This window comes from Etheostoma cragini, chromosome 17, assembly GCF_013103735.1.
Source record: "Etheostoma cragini isolate CJK2018 chromosome 17, CSU_Ecrag_1.0, whole genome shotgun sequence".
Lineage (NCBI taxonomy): Eukaryota > Metazoa > Chordata > Actinopteri > Perciformes > Percidae > Etheostoma > Etheostoma cragini.
Genome location: NC_048423.1, coordinates 22,119,251 through 22,142,239, shown reverse-complemented (window position 1 = coordinate 22,142,239; position 22,989 = coordinate 22,119,251). Strand labels below are relative to the sequence as shown.

General features: G+C 40.4%; 1 protein-coding gene across 1 annotated transcript in view; it reads right to left on the bottom strand.

Annotated features, from left to right (window-relative positions):
• The window catches only part of dntt (deoxynucleotidyltransferase, terminal), a 105,338-nt gene that overhangs the window by 30,516 nt on the left and 51,833 nt on the right, over positions 1-22,989 (bottom strand). Inside the window, exons 9-10 of the mRNA XM_034899267.1 lie at positions 9,901-10,149; positions 8,829-8,912 (exon numbers count right to left, since the gene is read on the bottom strand). Coding sequence (XP_034755158.1) covers positions 8,829-8,912; positions 9,901-10,149 — 333 coding nt within the window. The remainder of the gene's footprint in view (positions 1-8,828; positions 8,913-9,900; positions 10,150-22,989) is intronic.

The window sequence follows — 22,989 nt, the reverse complement described above, 5'->3', positions numbered from 1 at the left end:
TTGAGACCAAGACCACGGAGGGCGAGACCAGGTCAAGACCAAGACCAGAGTATATGGAGACAGAGTCAAGATCAAGACTTTAGGGGGTTGAGACCGAGAGCAAGGCAGGGCGAGACCGGGTCAAGACAAAGACCAAAGTGCATCGAGACCGAGACAAGGCCAAGGGAGGGTGAGACTGATTCAAGACCAAGACTTTGAGGGGTTGAGACCGAGACCAAGGCAGGGCGAGACCAGGTCAAGACCAAGACCAAAGTGTATCAAGACTGAGAAAAGCCCAAGACTTTGAGAGGTTGAGACCAAGACCAAGACTAGACCAGTGCCAGACGGAATAAAGCTTTTTCTCCTGTTTCCTGCATCCACTTTCTTGGGAGTGTGTGTTAAAGGGTCTGGGAGAAGTTATTAAAAGTAGAAGAATTTCTAATTGAGAAAAAAACATCATGGCTATTCTAACATAGTTCTCCAACAGGTGGACATAAAAAAGGTGGACACTTGCTCAGTCCATCTCTGTATGACAATAATATAACTGAAAACTACAGACAACAAAACGTCTCTGACAAATTGTCTAACCCCTATAGTTCTTCATAATAAAAGATATTTTTCAGTTTGTGATGTAAATCCTTATTTCTTTCCTTATTTCCCTTCATCATGTCAGTTTAGAGCAAGGCTCTTCAACAGGGGGTCCGGGACCCTTAGGGGATCCTCAGAGTTTCTACAGAGGGGCCACCAAGTTATTGTTAGATAATTTAAAAAAATGTGTTTTCTAAAAAATTTAAATATGTCTGAAAATACACAGACATTAGTGCATCATATTATTGACACAGATAAATTGGCCTATTTGGGATTATAACATAAGAGTATGCTTAGTGGCCTGTGGGTAAGGTAGCCATCCACAGAGACTATGCTACATATATTGTATGTTTAACATGATGTATTAATATGTGATTATGTCAAAAAAATGTTAATTTAATAGCTTAGCATTTTGTGCACCATACAAAGGTTTGTGCAAAGGTTTTAGATAGGCGTTTTTTTGTTTTATATAATAAGAAGTAGGCTCTGTCTGACTTGCAACTAAGGGGTCCTTGGCTCAAAAAACACTGAAGACCCCTGGTTCAGAGGATTTTGCAGGGAATGAAAGTGGAGAAGAAATTGGTGGAGGAAGTGTGGCCTCAGCACATGTTCCAGTCTGTTCATTTTGTTATGCGAGGCTTTATGAGCACGAGGAACCCCAGCTGTCAGCACCCATCTCCTGATACCCATAAAGCCTTGTGTTGTGGGGTCATTCCCTGTAATTGGTTTGGATAATGTTCCCACTATGGACCAGAACCTGCACTTTCAGCCCTTTTGCTACTGTTCCTCTGGTGTCACCTGTGTTCAAATTACATAATTTCTACCTGTGCAAGCAATCTCAATGACTGAAAGTAAATGCTTCAAACAGGAAAACATCTTTGGTGTGCATGAACCCTTAGTCGTTGCGTCTCTGTGTCGACGGTTGTCCAGAAACTCTCCCACGGCAACTGGCCGATTCCCCCTGAGCCTGTTCTTAATTGGGAGGAGATCATTAGCTAGAATTTAGCCCTCTAATCTTTTTTTAAGCATTTTATAATAAGACAGAGACCAGCTTGTATCCGCTGAGAGCCTCTTTGAAAGCCCACAAGATTAAAGTCCTCTAAATGACCGCCTTTGGTCCTGAGCTGAGATGTCTCCCCCTTTAATCAGACACCAAAGCTCATCGCACCCATGTTTTTCTGACACCAGTCACGCGGGCAGCGCCAAATCTCTCCAAAAACCACAGGCCAATTAGGAGGGACAGGAAAAAGATAAAAGCGCCATTACCGCGCTGTCCTCAGCAATACGTCGAGGCAATTAACGTCAGTGAGCGCGGGCAAAAAGAAGGGGGCGGGGGGGGGGCGCTCCTCATGTCCTGGCCACGGAGAAGCGGGGGCAAACAGAGCTCTGTGAGCCGGCGGTGACAGGACAGACACCGGGACAGTTAATTGATCTTCATTATGTTAATTATGACTGCGATGTGGTGCGGAGAATGAAAAACGGGTCCCACTGTTGTGCGACTCTGTCTGAAAGGACCCCGCTAAGCGTTCTGCTGACCTTGAAACTGTCGCCTGGCAAGTGATGGCGCTGCTTAATCGAGTGAGTGTGCGTGCATAAACAGTTTGCACTTTTAAAATTATCAACAGCCTGAAAGTTTGTGCTGTAAGTTTGCAAGTCAGTGTGTGATCACATTTCCTCACCCTTGTCACTTTATAGAATCAACTTTTCTTCAAAGTGTTTGGCATATCCAGTGGTGGAAGAAGCATTGAAATACTTTACTTAAAGGTCCCATAGCATGAATATTTCACCATATGAGGTTTTTTAATATTATTATGAGTTCCCCCAGTCTGCCTATGGTCCCACAGTGGCTACAAATGGTGATAGGTGTAAACCAAGCCCTGGGTATCCTGCTCTGCCTTTGGGAAAATGAAAGCTCAGATGGGCCGATCTGGAATCTTCCCCTTATGATGTCATAATGGGAAAGGTTACCTCTCCTTTCTCTGCATTGCCCGCTCAGAGCATTTGGCCCACCCCTGAGAGAGAGACATCATGGCTTTCAAACGAGCAAAGTGGCAGCTGGTAAAGGCCGCCCCCCCCCCCCCCCCTCCTCAAAAGCTACAGACTCAGAAATGGCACCAACCCAGGAAAGCTCATTGTGGGACTGGTTCTAGCGGCTGTTATTTTGCACCAAGGCTGAATTTTGGGAGAGAGACTTCAGATACAGTATTAGGGGACCACTAAGGTCTATATAAAAGATACTTCAGATACAGTATTAGGGGACCACTAAGGTCTATATAAAAGAGACTTCAGATACAGTATTAGGGGAACACTAAGGCCTGTATGAAAGAGACTTCAGATACAGTATTAGGGGACCACTAAGGTCTATATAAAAGAGACTTCTGATACAGTATTAGGGGACCACTAAGGTCTATATAAAAGATACTTCAGATACAGTATTAGGGGACCACTAAGGTCTATATAAAAGAGACTTCAGATACAGTATTAGGGGACCAATAAGGCCTGTATGAGAGAGACCTCAGATACAGTATAAGGGGACCACTAAGGTCTATATAAAAGAGACTTCTGATACAGTATTAGGGGACCACTAAGGTCTATATAAAAGATACTTCAGATACAGTATTAGGGGACCACTAAGGTCTAAATAAAAAAGACTTTAGATACAGTATTAGGGGACCACTAAGGTCTATAAAAGAAACTTCAGATACAGTATTAGGGGACCACTAAGGTCTAAAAGCATCCAAAGAGCACAATCTAATGGGACCTTTAAGTAAAATTACTAATACTGCACTGTAAAATATACACAGTTTCAGTGAAAGTCCTGCATTCAAAATGTTACTTAAACAAAAGTACCCAAGTATCCTCAGGAAAACGTGAGGAAAAACACCTCACAAATATGAAACTGGAAACAATCCAAACAGTTCTGTCAATCAACAAAGAGTTTAACTTGTAGGCCGCTAATACAGCATGGAAACACAACATCGCTGGAAGAAATATTCATCTTTTTCACTCTATTATTTAATCTTAGAAAGTGTAACACCTACTGTTTTTTTATTGTGTTCCAGATTAGTAGGTCTACTGTATCGCTACAATTGGTTTACTGTCTGTACCCACTGGTGTACCTCTGAAATACCTTTTATACACATTTGCATGTGAAGTTGTCAAACTCTGCAGGCCTTCATGATTTTCCACCATAACAAAGGAATCATGTGGGGAAAACACGGACATGGCACTGTGGCATACTGCAAAATAAAGTTGGGTAGATTAATTTATAATAAAACATTGTATTTTATAAACGACATGTGTTTTGTGTGCAAATCTTAATTTCTTAACATTACATAACTTGTAACTAAAGCTGTCTGATTAATGTAGTGGGGTAAAAAGTAAATTTTTTCTGTCTACCATATAATGGAGTCAAAGTAAAAAGTGGCATTAAAAAGTTGCATTCCACCACTGAACCTACATCCTTGCCTCATCAATCTCCCAAGAAATGTGCAAGATTTCAGTAAGAATGAGGGTATGTTGGTGTGTGATTTCCCTCTGTCCACTCCAGTGCATGGATGGCTGCACTGTCAGCAAGCCTGGCTCTGCCCTTGCATTTGAATAAACACCATCTGAGTCGGCTGCTTGTGTATAATATCTGTCAGGAAGACGCCACCCGGTGATCCCTGCGACTCTGACCTCTGTCCCCCGGGGAGCGTCTGACGGGACACTGCGGTGACAGGATGTCTCCCCTGTCGATCCGCCGCGCCGATACGCCTTACACCGCTCTCCGGCTCAGCTCGCAACTCAAATGGCTCGCCGCTCTGCCCTATGCATTGGAAATGAGCTGAGGCTGACTTACAGGAAGCAATGAATAGTCGCGAGGATAGGATAAACACAAGCTTTCGGAGATGCCTGTCACAAAGATTGATGGTTCCCTGGAATTTCTGTTGTCGTCTTGTCAGTACTATAAACTTATCCCTGCTGAATAATTGAGTCCTTCAGCTAGAGAGTCGTGTCAATCTTTTGTTAAGTTTACTCTTACACACACACTTGTGCTTTCAGTTGTGTATCTCACTGTCTGATAGCTGTAAATCAGAGAGAGAAAGAGTGGATAAGAGAAAGCTGAGGTTGTGCAATTTCAGCTGATATACGACATGTAAATGAGTTGGATTTAATACAAAAACTTCAAGTGGCTTCATTCATCAACACGTTTCAAGAAATCCTTTTTGTTGCATGTTTTCAGCTAAATCTTTATCATATTACACAACAATTCAAACTGCCTGACTTGTCCTCTGCAAGGAAAATGTGAAAATTGCTGCCATCTTTCATCTCGCAGCTCATCACACTTGTTCCCAAAACTGATTTGAATGTGGGAAAAACCACTTCTCTACATGGGTCTGTTAAAAAAAAAACAGTCAAAACAAAGACACAAGATATTTGCTGGTGCGAGGTGACATCTTCAAATTGCTTTCATAGTTTGCCCAAACAGTCCAAAAGATATTTAAATGGATAGTGATCTAAAACTGAGCAACAACCTCCAGGTTTGAGAGATGAAGCAAATGTGTGAATGTCAAAAAGTGCAGGGCCACTTGATGCTGGCTCCAAAAGGAAGTCAATCCCCATAGACCTCCATGTTAAAAGGCCCAATTTTACAGTGAAAATCCACATGCACAGGGGTAACCTGTAACCAACTTAGCTGTTTCCATTTGTTTCTATCCTATTTTGCTGCATGTTTTTCAAATGTATTACTGCTTTTAGACTGACTTTCCAATTGTTTTTTTTGTTTTGACCTTGAAAGCTCTCGATCTATCGGTCAGTTTTGTTTCCTACCCTCACCTATGGTCATGAAGGCTAGGTCTTGACCAAAAGAACAAGATCCAAGGTACAAGCAGCCGAAATTGGTTTCCTCAGGAGGGGGGCTGGCCTCTCCCTTGGAGATAGGTTGAGAAGCTCAGTCATCCATGAAGAGCTTGGAGTAGAGCCGCTGCTCCATGGGGATCTGGTAAGGATGCCTCCTGGGCGCCTCCCTAGGGACTTGTTCTAGGCACATCAAGCTGTGAGGAGGCCTCGGGGAAGACCCAGGACTAGGTGGAGGGATTATATCTCCAACTTGGCCTGGAAACGCCTCTGGATCCCCCAGTTGGAGATGGTTGATGTGGCTCGGGAAAGGGATGTTTGGCATCCCCTGCTCGAGCTGATCCACCGTGACCCGATACTGGATAAGCGGACGATCACAGTCTGGATGTTGGGTCATTATAGCTAATTTGTGACAATGGTGTTAATTATATTCTGGCTGGCGTCTCCCTTAGAGATCGGGTGAGAAGCTCAGTCATCCGAGAGGAGCTCGGAGTAGAGCAGCTGCTCCTTCGCGTTGAAAGGAGCTAGTTGAAATGGTTTTGGGCATGAGGATAAGTGGTTTGGGCATAAGGGAAGTTTGGGGTCCAAACTTGACAAACATGAAATGTAAAATTCATGACTCAATTCAAACAGGTCCAAAAGTATATTTTCTCTTGTTTTCTCTCCCTATATATTCTTCCCAAAATAAGGTCCCATGGGTCAAACCTAAGGGAAGGAACTTTGCTGCTCTACAGGGGATTGATTGATCAACACATTTTGGTCTTTAGTTATGTATTACGTGATAATAACGCTCCTAGACTTGTTCCTGTCTTTAGTGTAAAAGTGTTGTGTATTTTTGGGCTGTCATTAGATCCGTAGTTGAGATGAAAGTAGTCTACATCCATTTCCGGGATTGCTCCGGTGCCACCAGAAATTCCGCTGGATGCACAAGTCAGTTACCTTCCGCTTTCTTTGTGTCTTTTTGTGTTTTTGTCTTTCTTTGTGTATTTCTGAAGACTTTGGTTGACTGCTTCTCAGATCTCTGCAGGGTAAATCCAGACAGCTGGCTAGACTATCTGTCTAATCTGAGTTTTCTCTTTAACAAGTTTCCAACAAAACGAGTTCCTTCCTGAGGCTATTTTCCAGAGGCACCGTGGCTCTGTCCTCAGCACTGTCTATGACGATTGCAATTGGTTTAAAGAAGCACTGTGGAGGAAGGTCTGGCAATGCGAGAATAAGATACACTTGTTGGTATTAGCCATGCTGTTGTTAAGACATGCTGTAGGGATAATAATTGTCATATCTTGTAATATGAAAGGGTGAAGAATATCATATAAGATATATATGTATTGTAAGATAACTGCCATTCTGTCACCCCTCCAAGCTCATCACACCTACTGTCAAGACTGATAGTCACATGTGAAAAACAACTTCTCGCCATGGCTGAAAATATCGCACATGACACAAAGCCATAGGTTACAAATTATGACAGCCCATCTTGAATAACGTAGTAATATTATCACCACTAAAGGATACTTTTAAGTCCTGGATAAAAACCTAGCAGCTGTGTTATCCCTCCTGAAGCCAATTAACAACATCAATAAAGACAAGGTGTTAATTAGCTCTTGCAGTGCAGGCAAGCAGAGTTATTTGGTTATTAAATTGAACCTGTTATTCTGTAAAAAGATTTTCTCTACTTTGTAGCACCGTGTAAGGTAAGATGTGGTTTATTTAATGTGTAAATGAACCTTGGACTCCCCAATGCAATGACCTTTACGTTAACAAGCTTGTGCTTTCATATATTGAAACATTAAGATGGATTTTGTTCAATCAACTTGCTCTGATGTAGTCGTGTATATAAATGTACACACGTGTATGTGTGTGTGTTAGCGTGTGTGTGTGTGATGGAGCATTGCATCCGCCAAACCCTGCCCACCTCCCACCTCCCACCGGGCTATAATTAAAAATGTTCTTGCTCCAGTATCAACTTTCTGCTCGCTCAGAGTGGAAACACATATTGCATCGAATAATTTGAGATAATTTGTCTAAGTTTTATGATGCTGCGATATTGCAAACGCTGGCCCTAATCTTTTCAAAAACCTTTGAGGACCAATGGTTTGGCAGTAATTCACTATCTAGATTCATGACCGCACTAAGACCCACTCAGTCTTTGTCTTTGTCTTTCTCTCTCCATTTTAACATTCATTTAAAAGGAGTTTGTGGTTTTAAAGTGTTACAGACAGTACCTTACAGGCCAAAGCATTTAGCTTGTGTCCTCCCTCAGAATAGCCTGCTTTATGAAGACAGTAGTATCGTTCCAGTCCGGCATGTCACAGAAACATACATCTTGTAACCCCACCCACGATCTGTTCCTGTGCCGCTTCTCAGTCAAACGTGCGTCCAACCCAGAGTGTTCAAAAGTAAGTCCAAAAGTGTCTAAATATGGCCCTGAAGGAGACTTTTTTCCTCAATGACAAACACCAAAGGCACCTGACCAAACGTTGCCATGGGAGTGAGACTGTGTTGTACTGAAAAATGCAGAAATTGCTTGGAGCTTGGATGAGATCAACGCAGCGGCACATGTTGTTAAGATAAATTACAGAAACAGCAGCTCTACTCTTGAAGCTACACATCTCAAGAAATAGCAGTATAGTGTATATTATGGCTGCCTATATTAAAAAAAAAAATAAGGTTACTGCAAAAAGAAGATCCCATCCCCACAAACTGAAATGTCTCTAGTTTGCCTTAATTGTAGTGAATACAGATAGGGAAACGTAGCAAAGATAAGTTTAAAAAAAGAGAAAAAGAATTAACAATAACTCCCTAAATGATTCTTGTCATCCCCTTTGAATGCATTCGCTATTTGACAATCTCACACAGATCCTCAGGCTTGTTGCTGGCAGTGGTAGCCATAGTAACTTCCAGTTTAGTTTAAACACATTTTAAGGGATACTCAACTCACAACACAATATCATATTCCAAATCCTATACTCAGCCAAATCATTTGTATGAATGTTTGGCTTCCACTTGCAGCTTGTATGGTGAGCTGTTTATATTTTATTTTTATTTTTTTGGCATCTTTTGCTGAAAATATCAGTTTGAAATATTGAGCAACGGATGAAAGACAGGGAAGGGGGCCATGCTCCACAAATATTATAAGTAGTTTGTTATTTACCTATCTACCAGATCCAGTACATGTACACTGCAACCAAAAAATTAATTTCTAGCCAGTAGTGGATAGGTATTTGACTTTAAACTGCTACATTTAGCTTTTCCATATAGTCAAACATGGATATGATAAATCATTATGTCACAGCAATTATATCCTAAGTTGGGGTTGTTGTACCATTTGGAAGATTAGTCTTATAAATATTAACTGCATTTTTGCACATTATTATGTGATTGACTAAGGAATCCGTTCCAGTTGTTAACGCTGCACTAACCTTGGTTTTGTCGTACAGGCCGTGGTTGTCCAGAATCATCCGCTGTGTTACTCGAGCGAACCTCCTCAGGTCTCTCTCAAACTGCTGTGGAAGAAAAAAAAATCAATAACCAAATATTGTTTTTTATGGCATTGAAAGGAAATAGGGATGCCTTAATGCCAGGTTCTTCCTGCTGACTTTATACCTATTCATCCCATAACATAGAAGGTATTTCATATCAGACATTTTACATAATATTGTACACTTGCACACAATTTTGTATTGACTTTTTGACTTTTTTATGTCTTTCTATATTCTAAGATGCTGTTTTAGTTGATGTATAAATGTATGTTTTCTTAGAGCTCTACTACCAATGACTGTAGACTACCTGGACTTTAATGTTGTTCTTGTCTAAGAATTAATGATTGGTCTGGAAGAAAGTAATGGTACATGTCCACCAGCAAGCGTAATTTCCACAATTCCTATTCATTGTCAATATAAGCAGCCAAGCAATGATTTCTGGTAGTAACTTTTTGGAAGTGGGGTGTCGAGTGGCCCGATTCTCATTTGCATAAAGTTGAGGTCAGGGCTACCTAATGCAAATCAGGGGCATCCAGATTGACTCGCTGCCTCTCGAAAACTCATGAAAATCTTTTAAACTGATGTTGTGGATCCAAAGTGAAGACATATTCAGCAACTGCATGCATTTCTCGCATACATTTCTTTCTTTCAGCTAGCTAGATCTGTCCAAACTGAGTTTTCATCGCACATCTAAAACAACTTTTGAACGTACACATGCTCCACCAAAACAAGTTCCATCCCGAGGCTGTTTTGCAGAGGCACCGTGGCTCTGTCCGGCGCATTGTGATTGGTATTAAGAAATGCCAATACACCAGATGCGACTGTATCTGACAATGCACTATAGGCATGCCCACCAAACGTTAATGCTGGAAGGGCGGGGCAATCCCTGTGCTCAAAAAACTTCACACGGTCATGTATCTTAACTTCTACATTTTCCTTTTGTTTTGTAAAACCAAGGATTCCACCTGCAGCTACTGCTCACTATCATTCAGTGTGTTTTTAACCTTCTTACCCTGGAGCCGGTCCAGCCTAGGAGAGCAAAGGCGAAACGATCCATAGGTGGCGACACCAAGTCAACACGCACTGCCCTCCAACCCCTGCCGTCCCCCTCGGCACTGTGGAGACCTCCATCCACTTGGCTGGCCTCCAGCCGCAAGATCAGGAAGCACTTTGCAAAGTGGTCCATGGCCTCAAACCTGCAGCTGGGAAGCTTTGCCATATCAAAGGTGGAAGCCTGGTATTCACAGAACAGCAGAATGCCCTGGTGAAAAGAGAGACAGATTAAGTATATTAGCATAGATAGTTGGTATAAATTGATAATTTATGTTTACTGGGTTTTATAGACAAAACTTTTCATTATAAAATCTTTTGCTTTTAATATATACAGTTTCAGCCTACTATATATCACACCAGATTGTACAATTCAAATTATCTACAACCACTAACAGTATTACTTGTAAAACTCATAGCTTAAATGGTAATTTTGGGTGTTTTCACCCTGGACACATGCATTGGTGTCAAAGTGACTAATGTGAACAAAAATCTTTAGAAAAAAGTCTAGTATTGAGCGAGAACATTGTGACCTGCAAGCAAAAACCAGGCTGAAATGTAATCCTACACTATAAATAATGGTTGTGAATTTTACAGATGTTTACATGAGATTTCACAGTAACACTACTGTATATGATTTTTATAGTAGAATGCTGTAAAGTTTCTATTACAACCTTGTTGACACGACAAAATCCCAGTAGTCTAAGTATTACAGTTAAAATCCCAGTAGTCTAAGTATTACTGTAAAAAAATGATAACATAGCCACTATAGTGCTGTATGTAGTAAACTAATGTATTTTAACTATTTTATCTTATGTTGTGTTTAACTGTTTTGTATTTTACAATGAATACATAAAATAATGTAAATTGAAGTTCATTTACAGTAAAAATAATTTACAGTAACTTGCTACACAATTGTTACCAGTAAGTTACTGTAAATTTTACGTTAAATTTGTTACAGTGTATAGGGAAAATATGCATTGTCATGTGGCTACCCCATGCCTTCATTTAAACCAGGGGTAGCATATTGTATCATGCAAAGCTAACCAGTAGGAACGGACTGTTAGCGTGAGCATTAGCATTAGCATGTGGGCTTGCATTAGTGAACACATGGTTTGTCATTTTATTTCAGTTCATTTGAGTACTAGTCAAATGACTAGAAATCCTGGTTGGATAAATATAACACATACAAAATCCTTTTCAAGTCATTTCTTTTAGTTTCATTCACCTGTTCTCACACAAGCAGGGATCTGGGTCGAAATGGCAAACAGGAAGTAGAGTCTGAAGTAATTTATAGAGGGGAAGACCTGGAATGGTCCAAGTGACAGCCAGTGCAGAGGGGTGTACAGAGTGCATAGAGTTGTGTTTTGAGAAGCTTGTTCAGCATGTAACATTTCATTTTTGATTTTAAAGTTGATATATGGTGTATTCATGAAGCCAGAAATGGTGAATTAACACAATGGTGTTTGAGTGATTTCCAATTAACTTTGGTTTGTCTTGTAGGAGGAGCTTCTGGTCTAAAGGAAGGAGGCCGAGTATAAAGACTTTGGCCTGGAAGGGTGCCGGTGCTAGGGCCTAAATAGTCAGGGCCTAATTTAGTTTGACATTAGTTTGTGACGGTAATTTCAATAGTTAGTATTGATTTTTTATGTTCTTTTTATATTTATATAATTTTGCAATAAGTCATCCTTGCAATACTGCACTTCCATGTGATTGATAAAGAAATAAATTGAAGCACCATGTAAAGAACTCCTGAGTCCATTCCTACTCCTTCCACCACTGTGCTAAACATTACATGCATAGTCAGTTTCATCTGACTATGTTATAGAAAGGATCCCTACGACCTGTTGACCCTTGTGTTGTCTTCCCTTTGAGCATGAACTTGTTGTCCATCCAGGTCAAAAGTGAAGGTTTCATAGTTTTTATGCTTTTCGACAGTTTTGAAAACGTTTGTGTCACTTTTTTTCAAGGTTTTGGTTTTAAATTCCTCCCCAATAAACCTAATTAAAGTGACATATTTTAACTTTTTAGTTCAAAAGGCAGAAATTATGACTTATTTTGACTAATAATAGTTCAAATCAAATGTCAAAGTCCAGTCAGGATACTGTCTTAAAACCATTTAAATATGTTTTTCAAATGAACAAAATTGAATAAAACACCCAAAGTTCAATAAATGTATCATTCATTTCACCAGCAAAGAACGTGGTATGGGTTCCATCCAATGGACATTCATGCATCCATGTTATATTTGGGCATTTTGGTTAAAAAAAAACAAATTTCTGAAAACGGTTCAAATTTGACCCGAAGGACAACACAAGGATTAAAGAGTAAAAGAGCCAGCATATTCCAACATGTAAAATCAGTGGAAAGACAAACCAAGACGCCTTTTGATATTTTATTTAGTTTCTGTTGACTTTGAATGAAGTGTATTTCACGATGCTAAAATTACTGTTTATGTACATGAAGTCTGGTGGGTTTGGAAATACCATTTTGGCGGATGTTTTCATGTTTATAAAAAGAATCTTACTCTTTGACAGAAAGGACTATCTCTGGAGGGATTCTTTCCATAATGTTGTCAGACACTTAGAACAGTTATCTTAGCCCGTCACTGGCAAAACCAGCACTTTTGTGGATGGAAATTGAAGGTCTGCAATTGCCCAATGATTTCTATTGTAGATTGTTTTGCCGCTGCCGACAGCAGTTGTATTGCTTATTACTGGACCAATTTTAAAGATTGTTGTTCCCGTCAGTCACTTACACACAAAAAAAAGGAAACTAGGGTCCAGGTTTAAAAAAAATATTTTAATATTGACATGAAAATAACTAAAAGTCAGTTTTTTTTGGAACGGGTCTTGGCAAGCGGCTTTGAAGAGGCCAGCCAGTCTATCTTTCTCAAGCACCCAGGGGCCCTGACAGTAAAAAACCCGGTCATCTTTCATCTTTTGCCCAGACATCAGAGCAGCCATAAAGAGCACAACTGTATCTGAGGATCAGAGCCAGCACACTGGCTCAAAGAAGGTTAAAAGTACTGAATTATGATCCATACGCAAAGTGTTGATCAGCCTTAAATGTATCAAATAACCCGATTCATCAATTCCAAAACTGACACCAAAGTGAGGATCACACATTTGGAGTCATGTGGTCTCTTAGTCCTGAACAAAAGCACTGAGGTGATGCCAGAGCTGAGTCAGGTCTTGTTAGCATAACCGTAATTAAGATGAGAGGATCTCAAAAGCCTGTGTTATTATATGTGTCACTGACTGGCATGAACCATTTCAAGTTTTTAAAAGACTGAATTACTGGAACACTGCTCAAGGTTTAAACCTGGATCTAAAAGCACATTTACGGTTACATGTTTTTAACTTATGGCTTGATGTTACAGTATTTGTTAGGGGAGCATCAGATTCACTTCACTTAAAAAGATTTCTGTATGTTTCTCTTTCCATGACATTGAGTCCCTTACATCTGTTAAAAAGCAATGTAGTTAACAAATTGAAGTAAAAGTTTTTACTAGAAGAATTGGAATGTGGAAATGATGGCCAGTCGTCGGATCTACAATTGAGCCAGTCAATGCACCAACGTGAATTTTTCTGTTATTTGACAAGTAGGATGAGAGTGCAGCCATAGAGAAAGCAGTCCCATAGTTGAAGCCTATGAAAATCTTGGAATCATTTGTGGCTTACACGCTGTTTCTGGATTCATCATAAGATCTTTGAACGCAAATAGTTTTCGGTGCTAAAAAAAAAGAAATACTTTCGGATACCGTGGGAAACAATATGAGATATTTCAAGGGGTTTACCCTAACAAACAAAATTAACAATTTAAAAGAGGTTGACCCCCCATCGAACAATGCTGAAAGAAAAACCGGCCCCAGTTTAACCTTTCTGTTATTCTTGTTCCCACCTTGTGCCAAAATTGTAACTGCTTTGGGGCAAATATCCTTAAAACATACTAAGCACGCTTTTGCCAATTTTTGGTGTATTTTCATATATTTTTAAAGCCCATAGTGTATGAGTATACGAGTATTAACATGATTTACATGAATGGAATCTGCTAGATGATTACATGGAGAGTAGTCTCCCTTTGCCAGACCTTTCTCCACAGTACTGTGAAGAAGTGTCTGGCAAGTCCACGCAGCATTCTGGGATGGGAGAAAAACGTGCTGGTTTATTGGCATTTCTTTAAACCAATCAGAATCGTCTTGGGAGGCACTGAGCGCCGGACGGAGCCATGGTGCCGCTGCAAAAAAAGCCTCAGGAAGGAACTTTTTTTGGTGGAACATATGTCCGTGAAAATTTTTTTAGTCGGGCAACAGAAACGTCTGATTGGACAGATAGTCTAGCTAGCTGTATGGATTTACCCTGCAGAGATTTGAGGAGCAGTTAACCGTAGTCCACAGATACCACCGGAGTTACATTAATAAAACACAAAAAAGAGGGACATCTGGTGGAATTTCCACTGGCACCAGAGCAATCCCGAAAAGGAAACTTTGTGGATGTAGACTACATGAAGAGCAAAGTCAACTTCACTGGTTAAATCAAGCAAATACCTAGTCACTTTTACCATGGCTGAGAACAGAGGTAAAAGGCTCTGTCTGCCAGTAAATGGACATGGACCACTGTGTTATCGGTCTAATTGGAGCGTGGAGTGGTAAAAAAAGCAGATGGCTGAAAGTCCAATAGAGAGATGGGCCTCTAGTCAGCCATAGTAGATGGTTGAAGCCACTCCTTAGATAATGGAAATCTCTGCAAAGTAAGATGTGCTGAAGAAAAGAGAAGGAGAAAGGGTCACTGATGAGTAACAAAGCCTTAAATGCAGAAAACAGTAAGACGTGCAAGTGAGTGCAAGAGTGTCTGAGAATAAAGGGTTCAACCTGTTGGAGAAAGGGAGAAATAGGTGGACGAGTAGATAGCGGGAAAGGCAGAAAAGGAGAGAGAAAAAAGAGACAAGAGAGTCTGTGAATTGATTTCCTCCGAGGCATGGCCTGGCTGATTGTGGCTCTCCCTGGATGCAGGAGGGTTAAGGCGATTAAGATTACAAATTGTCAATTTAATTCCAGCGTCAGGCGTAATTGTTGGGATACTCTCCTCTCACTGGCCATAAATCTGCCACACTCTCCTTAAAGAGCAATAATTGGGAAAGTGAGTGCAGTGGGCAGCCACTCGGTGACTGAGGTTAATCGCAAAGCATTTAACACCTGGTCAGCATCGGGGGCGGAGGGGGTGGTGGGAATCCTCCAAACCTGAATGTATTTTTTCAAATCTTTTTCAAAATACCTTCAATTAATCTGCACTACTACTATGCTTTTCCCTAAATTACATACAGAGTAAATGTTCCTCTGTTGGCATATTATATTTAATTCAGAGAATTGAAGACCACAATTACTTACAGTCCAGATTATTATGACTTTTCGATTAAAATGCAGCAGATTTGTCAGTTGAACATGTATTGAGTAATCTCTACTCCAGCACAATGTCAGAAAAAAGTTTAAGAGTAGTAATGCGGTTTACGCCATGTTTCTACCCTACTTTGAGGCTGGTTTTAAGGGACTTCAAGCGTTTCAACAGCCAATAGCAAAGTCAGCTACAATAAAATGATCCATAATCCATTTTATTTCTGTTGATGGTGTTGCAAGCTAGAGGGTGACTGAAGCGAGGGAGCGCCTAGGACAACGGCGTGAATCAGACAAATAAAGCGTGTTTTTGCCGATTCATCACTAGAAATGTAACAGTAGCAGGCATTTCACTATATTATGATCCAGGTTCATATTTAAACGCAAAAACTGAAATGTTTTGCTACAAAAGGCCTGGAAGTCGGATGTCAGGACGGAAGTTCAAAGAGTCGTTGCTATGGAGATGGCACACCATCTTTTTTCATGGTGTGATATGGCAGCTTTTTGGAACAGTGGGTTGCAAGTAGTTTTAACTCGTCTCGTAATTTTTTTTAAATCTTTGGTCTAAACTGGGCTTCAGATATAAAACAGGATGCCCACCGCTATTTTCCCTTGGCAGCTATAATGTTTCCCAAAATAATCTATAGCTTTTAGACATTCTCTCATCAATCTGCTTGGAAAATAGTGCATACAGTTGCTGTAAATGGGAAAGAAATCTCCCCAGAGGAGCCTGCCGCAAGACCCCCCTTGGGTTTGGAATCTGGCTCCCCCCTGCCCCAGTGCCGAACTGCACAAGATATCGAATGAGGACATGGAACCCAGTGGACATTAAGAAACAAGGTAGTGAGAAATCCAAGGTTGCAACGTTGAAAACCTTGAGTGACACACTCAAAGCAGATCTCAATGAAATCACCAGCCTCCTTTAAGTTTTTCCACCATCAATTATTTTCAGAGGTGGACTTATTTGTTGCGCAATTGCAGGCAAAAAGTCTCGATGTCAGCCTTTGCTGCAACTCTGGACCGCTCCACCTCGGTGATTACAGATAACCACCCACCTTCCTGAAATAGTCATGGAGAGGGGCTTTTTAAAGTTCTCTTTACAATCAGTAATAGCTTAGCTTAAGGCGGTGAAAGTCCCCACTTAGATAATGAGGCCAGAATGACAGCATTTAAAGCACTTAAACACTGACTAATCTGAAATTAAAATCCCCGCGAGCCACTCTTGAGACAAGTTGTGGGAGAAGGTCTGCAACCCATCTCATGCATGAGGCCACAAATCTAGGCCACGTCTTATTCTGGCAGATTTGTCTGGTCCCTCCTGGCGGTTTATTTCTTTAAGTCTTGAATAATGTCGACTCTTTTAGACAAAAGTATTAATAAGTTCTGACAACAGTTGAACAGACTACTAAGTACCTGACTACGGACGCCCTTTGTCCGGTAAAGTTTGCGGCCTTCCTGCCTACACACACACACACACACACACACACACACACACACACACACACACACACACACACACACACACACACACACAGACAGAGAGACAGACACACACACCCAATGTAGTCTATAAGATGATTTCTCTCATTCTCTTTCTTTCTTTCTGCCAGACACATGCACGCATGCGCACACACACACACAAAAACAAACACACACACACTCACAAATCCCCCATAAAAACAGGATGTCATGAAGTTCCCCGTCTCAGTATTGCCAGGGGCTGTTTAGCCCAGTGGCGCTCTGTAATCATCTCCCACGCAGCAGGTAATGTCAGCGAGCATCTGAAAGTAAGCTTATTCCACCAGAACTGTTTACAGAGGGAATTACAGAGGAGGACAGCGGGAAGATAATCTTCTCCCCCAACGCTGAAGAAAAACAGGGACAAGTCAAGTGAACATGACTTTTGAAATTGTCATAAAAGAAAATCCCGAGCTTTCGTTTCTTTCGATTTGATAATTTACTCAGGGTCTCTCCTTGAGGAGGGATGAGTAGCCTCTTGCATCCAGAGGATGAGGGCGATGTTGTCAGGGACGCGAGGAGCTCTCATCTCATCTGGCAATCTCTTTGACTCACAGAAAGAGACTTCAAAACTTGCCTTCAAGTCACAGATTAACACGCGTTAGCCAGGGCTGTTTGAGCTGCGCTTCGGCTTTGATTCGCAGCTTCGGCGGAATGAAAGAGGCAGATTGCTGGAATTAAAGGGCGGCGGTTTGGGTGCCTGTATGTGTGTCCTCTCAATGACAGTCAAAGTAGCCTTTAGTGCTCGGATTTTATTTAGGTCTCAAAGTGACAAACTCGATGTGACTGCAATATAACCAAAAGAAGAGACCAAATGCAGAACAGCAAAGACACAGCTGAATGGCATTCTAATGGTGGCAATGCACACAGAGCTCAGCCTTCAGAAAGCAGCACTATTTAGTATGGGTGGGGGAAGAAAACTTATCTCTGTATGAATCTGGATTCATTTTGTGGATTCATTTTTGTAATTTTTTAATACATTTCATACCAATGATTATCGCCTGAATATTTCCTGTTTACATGGTACCTGCAGAAAAATGCCAAACTTCCATTGTGTACTTACTTAGTTATGTATTATTTTTAAGTGAAATAAATGTCCCACTGACCGAATGTTCAATTAGTTTTTAGAAATGTCTCATGATATATTGTCTCTAGAAGTGTATTATTCAACTTAAATTTTGGTTAATAAGGAAAAGAAAATTGCAATACTCAATGTTATTGAATCCCAATATACCTTTAGAACCGCAAATCAAATCTTCACCCATGTACTGCGAAACAATTGAATCGAGACAAAAGCATATCATCGCAGCCCTAGTGTTTAGAGACAGAGATGATAGACGATTGGAGGATGAAATATGGCCCTCTCCGTCTCTATGTTACCATTACCGGGGCCAAGCTGAATCTCATCTGTCTGCCAGAGACGCTGGTGGCTGACCTTGTTTTTGCCCCCAAGTTATGCTTTCGAAATATCAGCAGGGGGTGGGGGGAGTAGAAAAAATGATGAACCCGTTATCGCAAGGACGTTCCTAGATAGATGTATTTTTAACTCCTGGCAGGCTGCAGGCCGAGGAGGGGTGGCTGAAGGAGTTGGTGTGGGGGGGGGTGGCCGTGATATTGGGCCAGGGGGAGACACGTGGGCCCCCGGGGGGCTTGATTGCAGATGACAAGGTTACACGACTTAGAGTCAACCTCCCGCTACCTCCACTTAATCATTGTCTCTTGTGTCCTCGTCCCCGCGGACCGGTCCCCTCTGCAGCCCCGATCACGCGGACGGTGGTGGAATCGAACTAAGTACGTGCTGTACTTCAAGTGCTCATATTATGCTTTTTGGCTTTTTCCATTTCCTTTGTGCATGTTTGACTCCCAACGAAGATGGAACAGAAGTGAGATGTTTCCATCTGTAGGGTGAAAAGAGGAGCTGCAGCAATGTGCAGTACAACGAATTCTTTTTGAAAATTAAACCATGTAAATCTATTCTGTTATATCTTCTAAGTACAACTATGAACCATAAAATGAGCATAATAAGAGCACTTTAAGTAGAAATTTGAGGTACTTTATTTGAGTCCAGTGGTGGTTTATGTGATTTGCAGATATACCCACTAAGAAAGCTCCAGGATTTCCATAGACCCACTTAAAAATGTACAATGGGACGTAACAACATACTTATATTATAATTTTTATATATTTTGAATTGTCATGTGTGTTTTTTTTTACCCGCATAGGCTAAATAAAAAGGTATTTCCAACATAAATTGGTGCATAAAAGTGTGTCAGAATCCAAATTAGGACACGCTGGTGGAGTACACCTAGACCCCCCCTCTATTAGACAGTAAACACTCATTTTCAGTTATAAAAATGGGAGGGGTTTGCTCCATTGAGTAGTTTTACTTTTGCTTCTTTGAGTACATTTTTCTGATGAGACTTACATACAGTACTTATAGTTAAGTAACATTTTCAGTGCAGGACATTTACTTGTAACCGAGTATCTTTTACAGTGTGGTGTTAGTACTTGGAGCTGAATACTTCCTTCCTTTCTTCAGCTCCTAAAGCCTTTTTTCACACCTGCCCTACCCGCCTAATTCACTCTCACAAATCCCTTCACACATAATGTCACACCTTCACATCGTTCCCTTCCACCTATGGTGAACGTAAGTGTCTGCCAGAGGTGAGAGCTGCCCGCGATAACGTACAGTAAGCAGGAGGTAATTATCGCCAGACGGACCGCTGAAGGAGTGGAAGCATGTGGAGGTGTGGATGAAAAAGAGACGGAAGGGTTTTTAGTTTTTTTTAAACCCAGTGATGGCAAAAAAGAAGCCGAAAGCAAGACAAGACAGCGCGGCCATGCCCTTCATCAAACACTTGTCTCCTCTGATGACCTTCTCCAACCAGGCATTTATCTGAGGGAAAAAAGCTCTGTTGACAAATCATCTGCTTTGTTTTTTAGAAGTTTTTTTACAGAAAGTTATGTACTGTACATTCTTTGTACGTGATGTTGTCCAAAATGCATTTGCATTGGTGAAAGAAGTACTCAAATCCTACTTAAGTATGAGTAAGTCTCATCAGGAAAATGTACTTAAAGTAATAGAAGTAAAATTACTCAATGCATAAAAGCCCTCCCATTTTAGAAACTGGAAACAATCCGAACAGTTATGTCATCAACTAAGAGTTTATTGAGGTAATCATTTCAGCTTGGTAGTTAATTGATAATAATACATTGTATTTATCAACTACATGTGTTTTGAATGCAGTGTCAGATTAATGTAGAGGAGTAAAACGTACCATATTTCTCTCAGAAATGTAGAAGTAGAAAAGAAAAGCCTCAAATACTGTAAAGTCCCTCAAATTTGTACTAAAGTACAGAACTAGAGTAAATATACTTATACATTCCACCACTGTGCATTTGTATTAGCCTTTGCAGATCCAGTGCTGGTGTAACATGTGTCATCTCGTTCGGTGGAAAACTATGATATAATAACTGTCTTTATGACATTAATTGGGACTTTACTCATACAGATATTTTAATAGGGTAAAGCTGCTCTGAAGGCTGACCTAATCTCAGTGGTGTGATTGGCACACACCTCAATTTGGTGTGAGTAATCAGTTGTCCATCTAACTGAACAGCTGTGCTTCTATTTTAATTAATCAAGTTTGATATCTGGGTGATTTCTGGGAATCGTGACCGGAAATGACGGAGGGGACTGCACGCATGACGAGTCCAGTAAAAATAGGTTAAATACAGCCTTGTTCAATTATGGAACTAGAAAGAGAACCGTGGGTTCACACACACGCACACACAAACACAAGTGTGTGCCCAAAGTGTCTCTCTGAACATCAGACTAACCATGCTTTTACACTTTTCTTCTTGTCCTCACACATGTCAGCATATCTATTTCTGTGATAAAGTGTTACCTTCAAACCACTCCTAATTCTACTAGATAGACACATTCCAAACTATTCTCAACAGTGGGATCGGGTTACCTCAAACTAAGCCTCTAAGATCCTTAGAACAGATGAAATACAATTAAAAAACCTACATAGTTCTATATTCCACTATCACAGTTTAGACAGGTCACACTACGGCTGATTTTCTTAATGGGCATTAAATGCAACGAGCTGCAGAGCATGACCCAGAAAGCTTAGTTATAGAGTAACAGATACATGACAATGGAGGCTTGTTAGATGCCAAAACACTGCACAGTGATTTATAATTCTATGAGACAGGATTTCACACCTCAGGAAATTACAAGAAAGCTTGCCACGGTGATGTGTTTTATATATTTTTTGTACAGTACGCTTGACAAAAGTTTATGCATCACGGCCAGAATATGGAGGAGGGGTGTTTATAGAGACCCGTAACTCTTTCAATGTCAAGTCACTGTGCTGTGAAAACGATATAAAAAAACAGTAACTTAACCCTGCAGATCACAGGAGTTGCAGGTTCACCGCTTCCTCGATCGCGTATGGCGTTTTTCCATTAATGGTAACTACAAATGTAGTTTCAAAAACTAATTTTCTGGCTAAACTATTTAAATATGGCAGTTTTTTTTCAGGACACAATGATAAAGAGATTCTAATTCATACTGTTTATTAGTGACGATTCTCTTCGACCAATCAGTAGTCTGCAGGTTTCCACGTCACCTTTTGGTATCGCCTCAGCTCGCTAAGAACCTCGACAACCTCGTACGACGAGGTTGTACTACAAAAAGTACCCGTAAGCAGGTACCAGGGACTTTTTTTTGCAATGAAAAACAAAAAAAGGCAAGTAGATTTAAGGCGAGTCAAGTAGATACCATGCAGTGGAAAAACGCCATTAGATTGACTGAGTTACCATGTAACTTTTGAACTAATCCTTTAAAAACACCAAAGTGACACAATAACATTAACTAACTAACCGGTCAAGCCAGAAGTAGACCAGCAACTCCTGTGTTATGCAAGGCTGAATTACGGTGTTTGTCATAGGAGTCTGGTGGTTTTGAAGAGAGCATGGATGGAGATAACAGCTTCAGTTCCTGGTGGGAAAGCACTGCAAAGTAAACCGGTGAAAATACTCTAAATATAGGATACAACTAAATATAATATGATAAAAGTGTCAGGTTATATTCTGTGCAATTAACCAGTAACACTGTCTCTAAACAGCACCTGTTTACTGGTTCCACTCATTTTCTACTTATTTAGTATTTATTCATCATTCACATATCTCACTTATTTATTTTTTACTATTTAACCATCATTCCCATTCTCATATCTCACTTATTATTGGTTGTTTATACATCTTCTCATTCCCTATTCCGGAGCTATTCATAATGTTCATAATGTTCATATTGTAATATAATAACATAATACTTTTTATCCCAGTATCCTTTGCACTACTACTACTACTTTGCGCTCCACATTTAAATAATTTTTATTGCACTCTTCATTGCACTCATGCCTCTTTATTGTTTCCGTTTAGAGTATGCATATATTAGTGTGTATATATTGTGTGGTTGTTTTGTATGTGTAAGCGCATTGGGAGCAACGATTTTCCAAGGTAAAATTTCTCGTATGTGTCATACCTGGCAAATAAAGCTGATTCTGATTCTGATTTTTGTAGGTGTTTTTTTTTTAGCTGGCTAAAATCCGTTAACTGCTGCCCCTGTTCAAAGCAGTACATTGCTAAGCTTCTATGCATGTTCTTCTGCTTGATTCTCTACTAATGTACTACTCTACTATTCTCTAACTGGGAGCCATCTACTGTAGCTAATACACAGATAATGTACCTTATACAACCCTACTTCTAAATATCCAAACTATCCTTTTTATGTTATTAGTTCTACCTGTGCTTTTCCTGGCATGGCATGAAAATAAACAAAAACATCTGATTATTTGCTAGCAATGTTAAGTACAAAATAGACCTATTTGTGACAGGGGGGAAAAGAATAACTGGTGATGCACATCAAGCAGTCAAAGCTTAGCATGCTCTCCAGTTCACCCTCAAAATAACAGACAAGCCTATTGTCTTTTGTTAACATTAAAACTAAAAAAAGAAACTAATGACAAACATGTGGAAACATAATGTTCATGTTCTTGTTCATACAATTCTACTTGGCTTCTTTAGTTATTAGTTTCTTCCAACATGTTGTAGTTAATAAAAATAGGATGA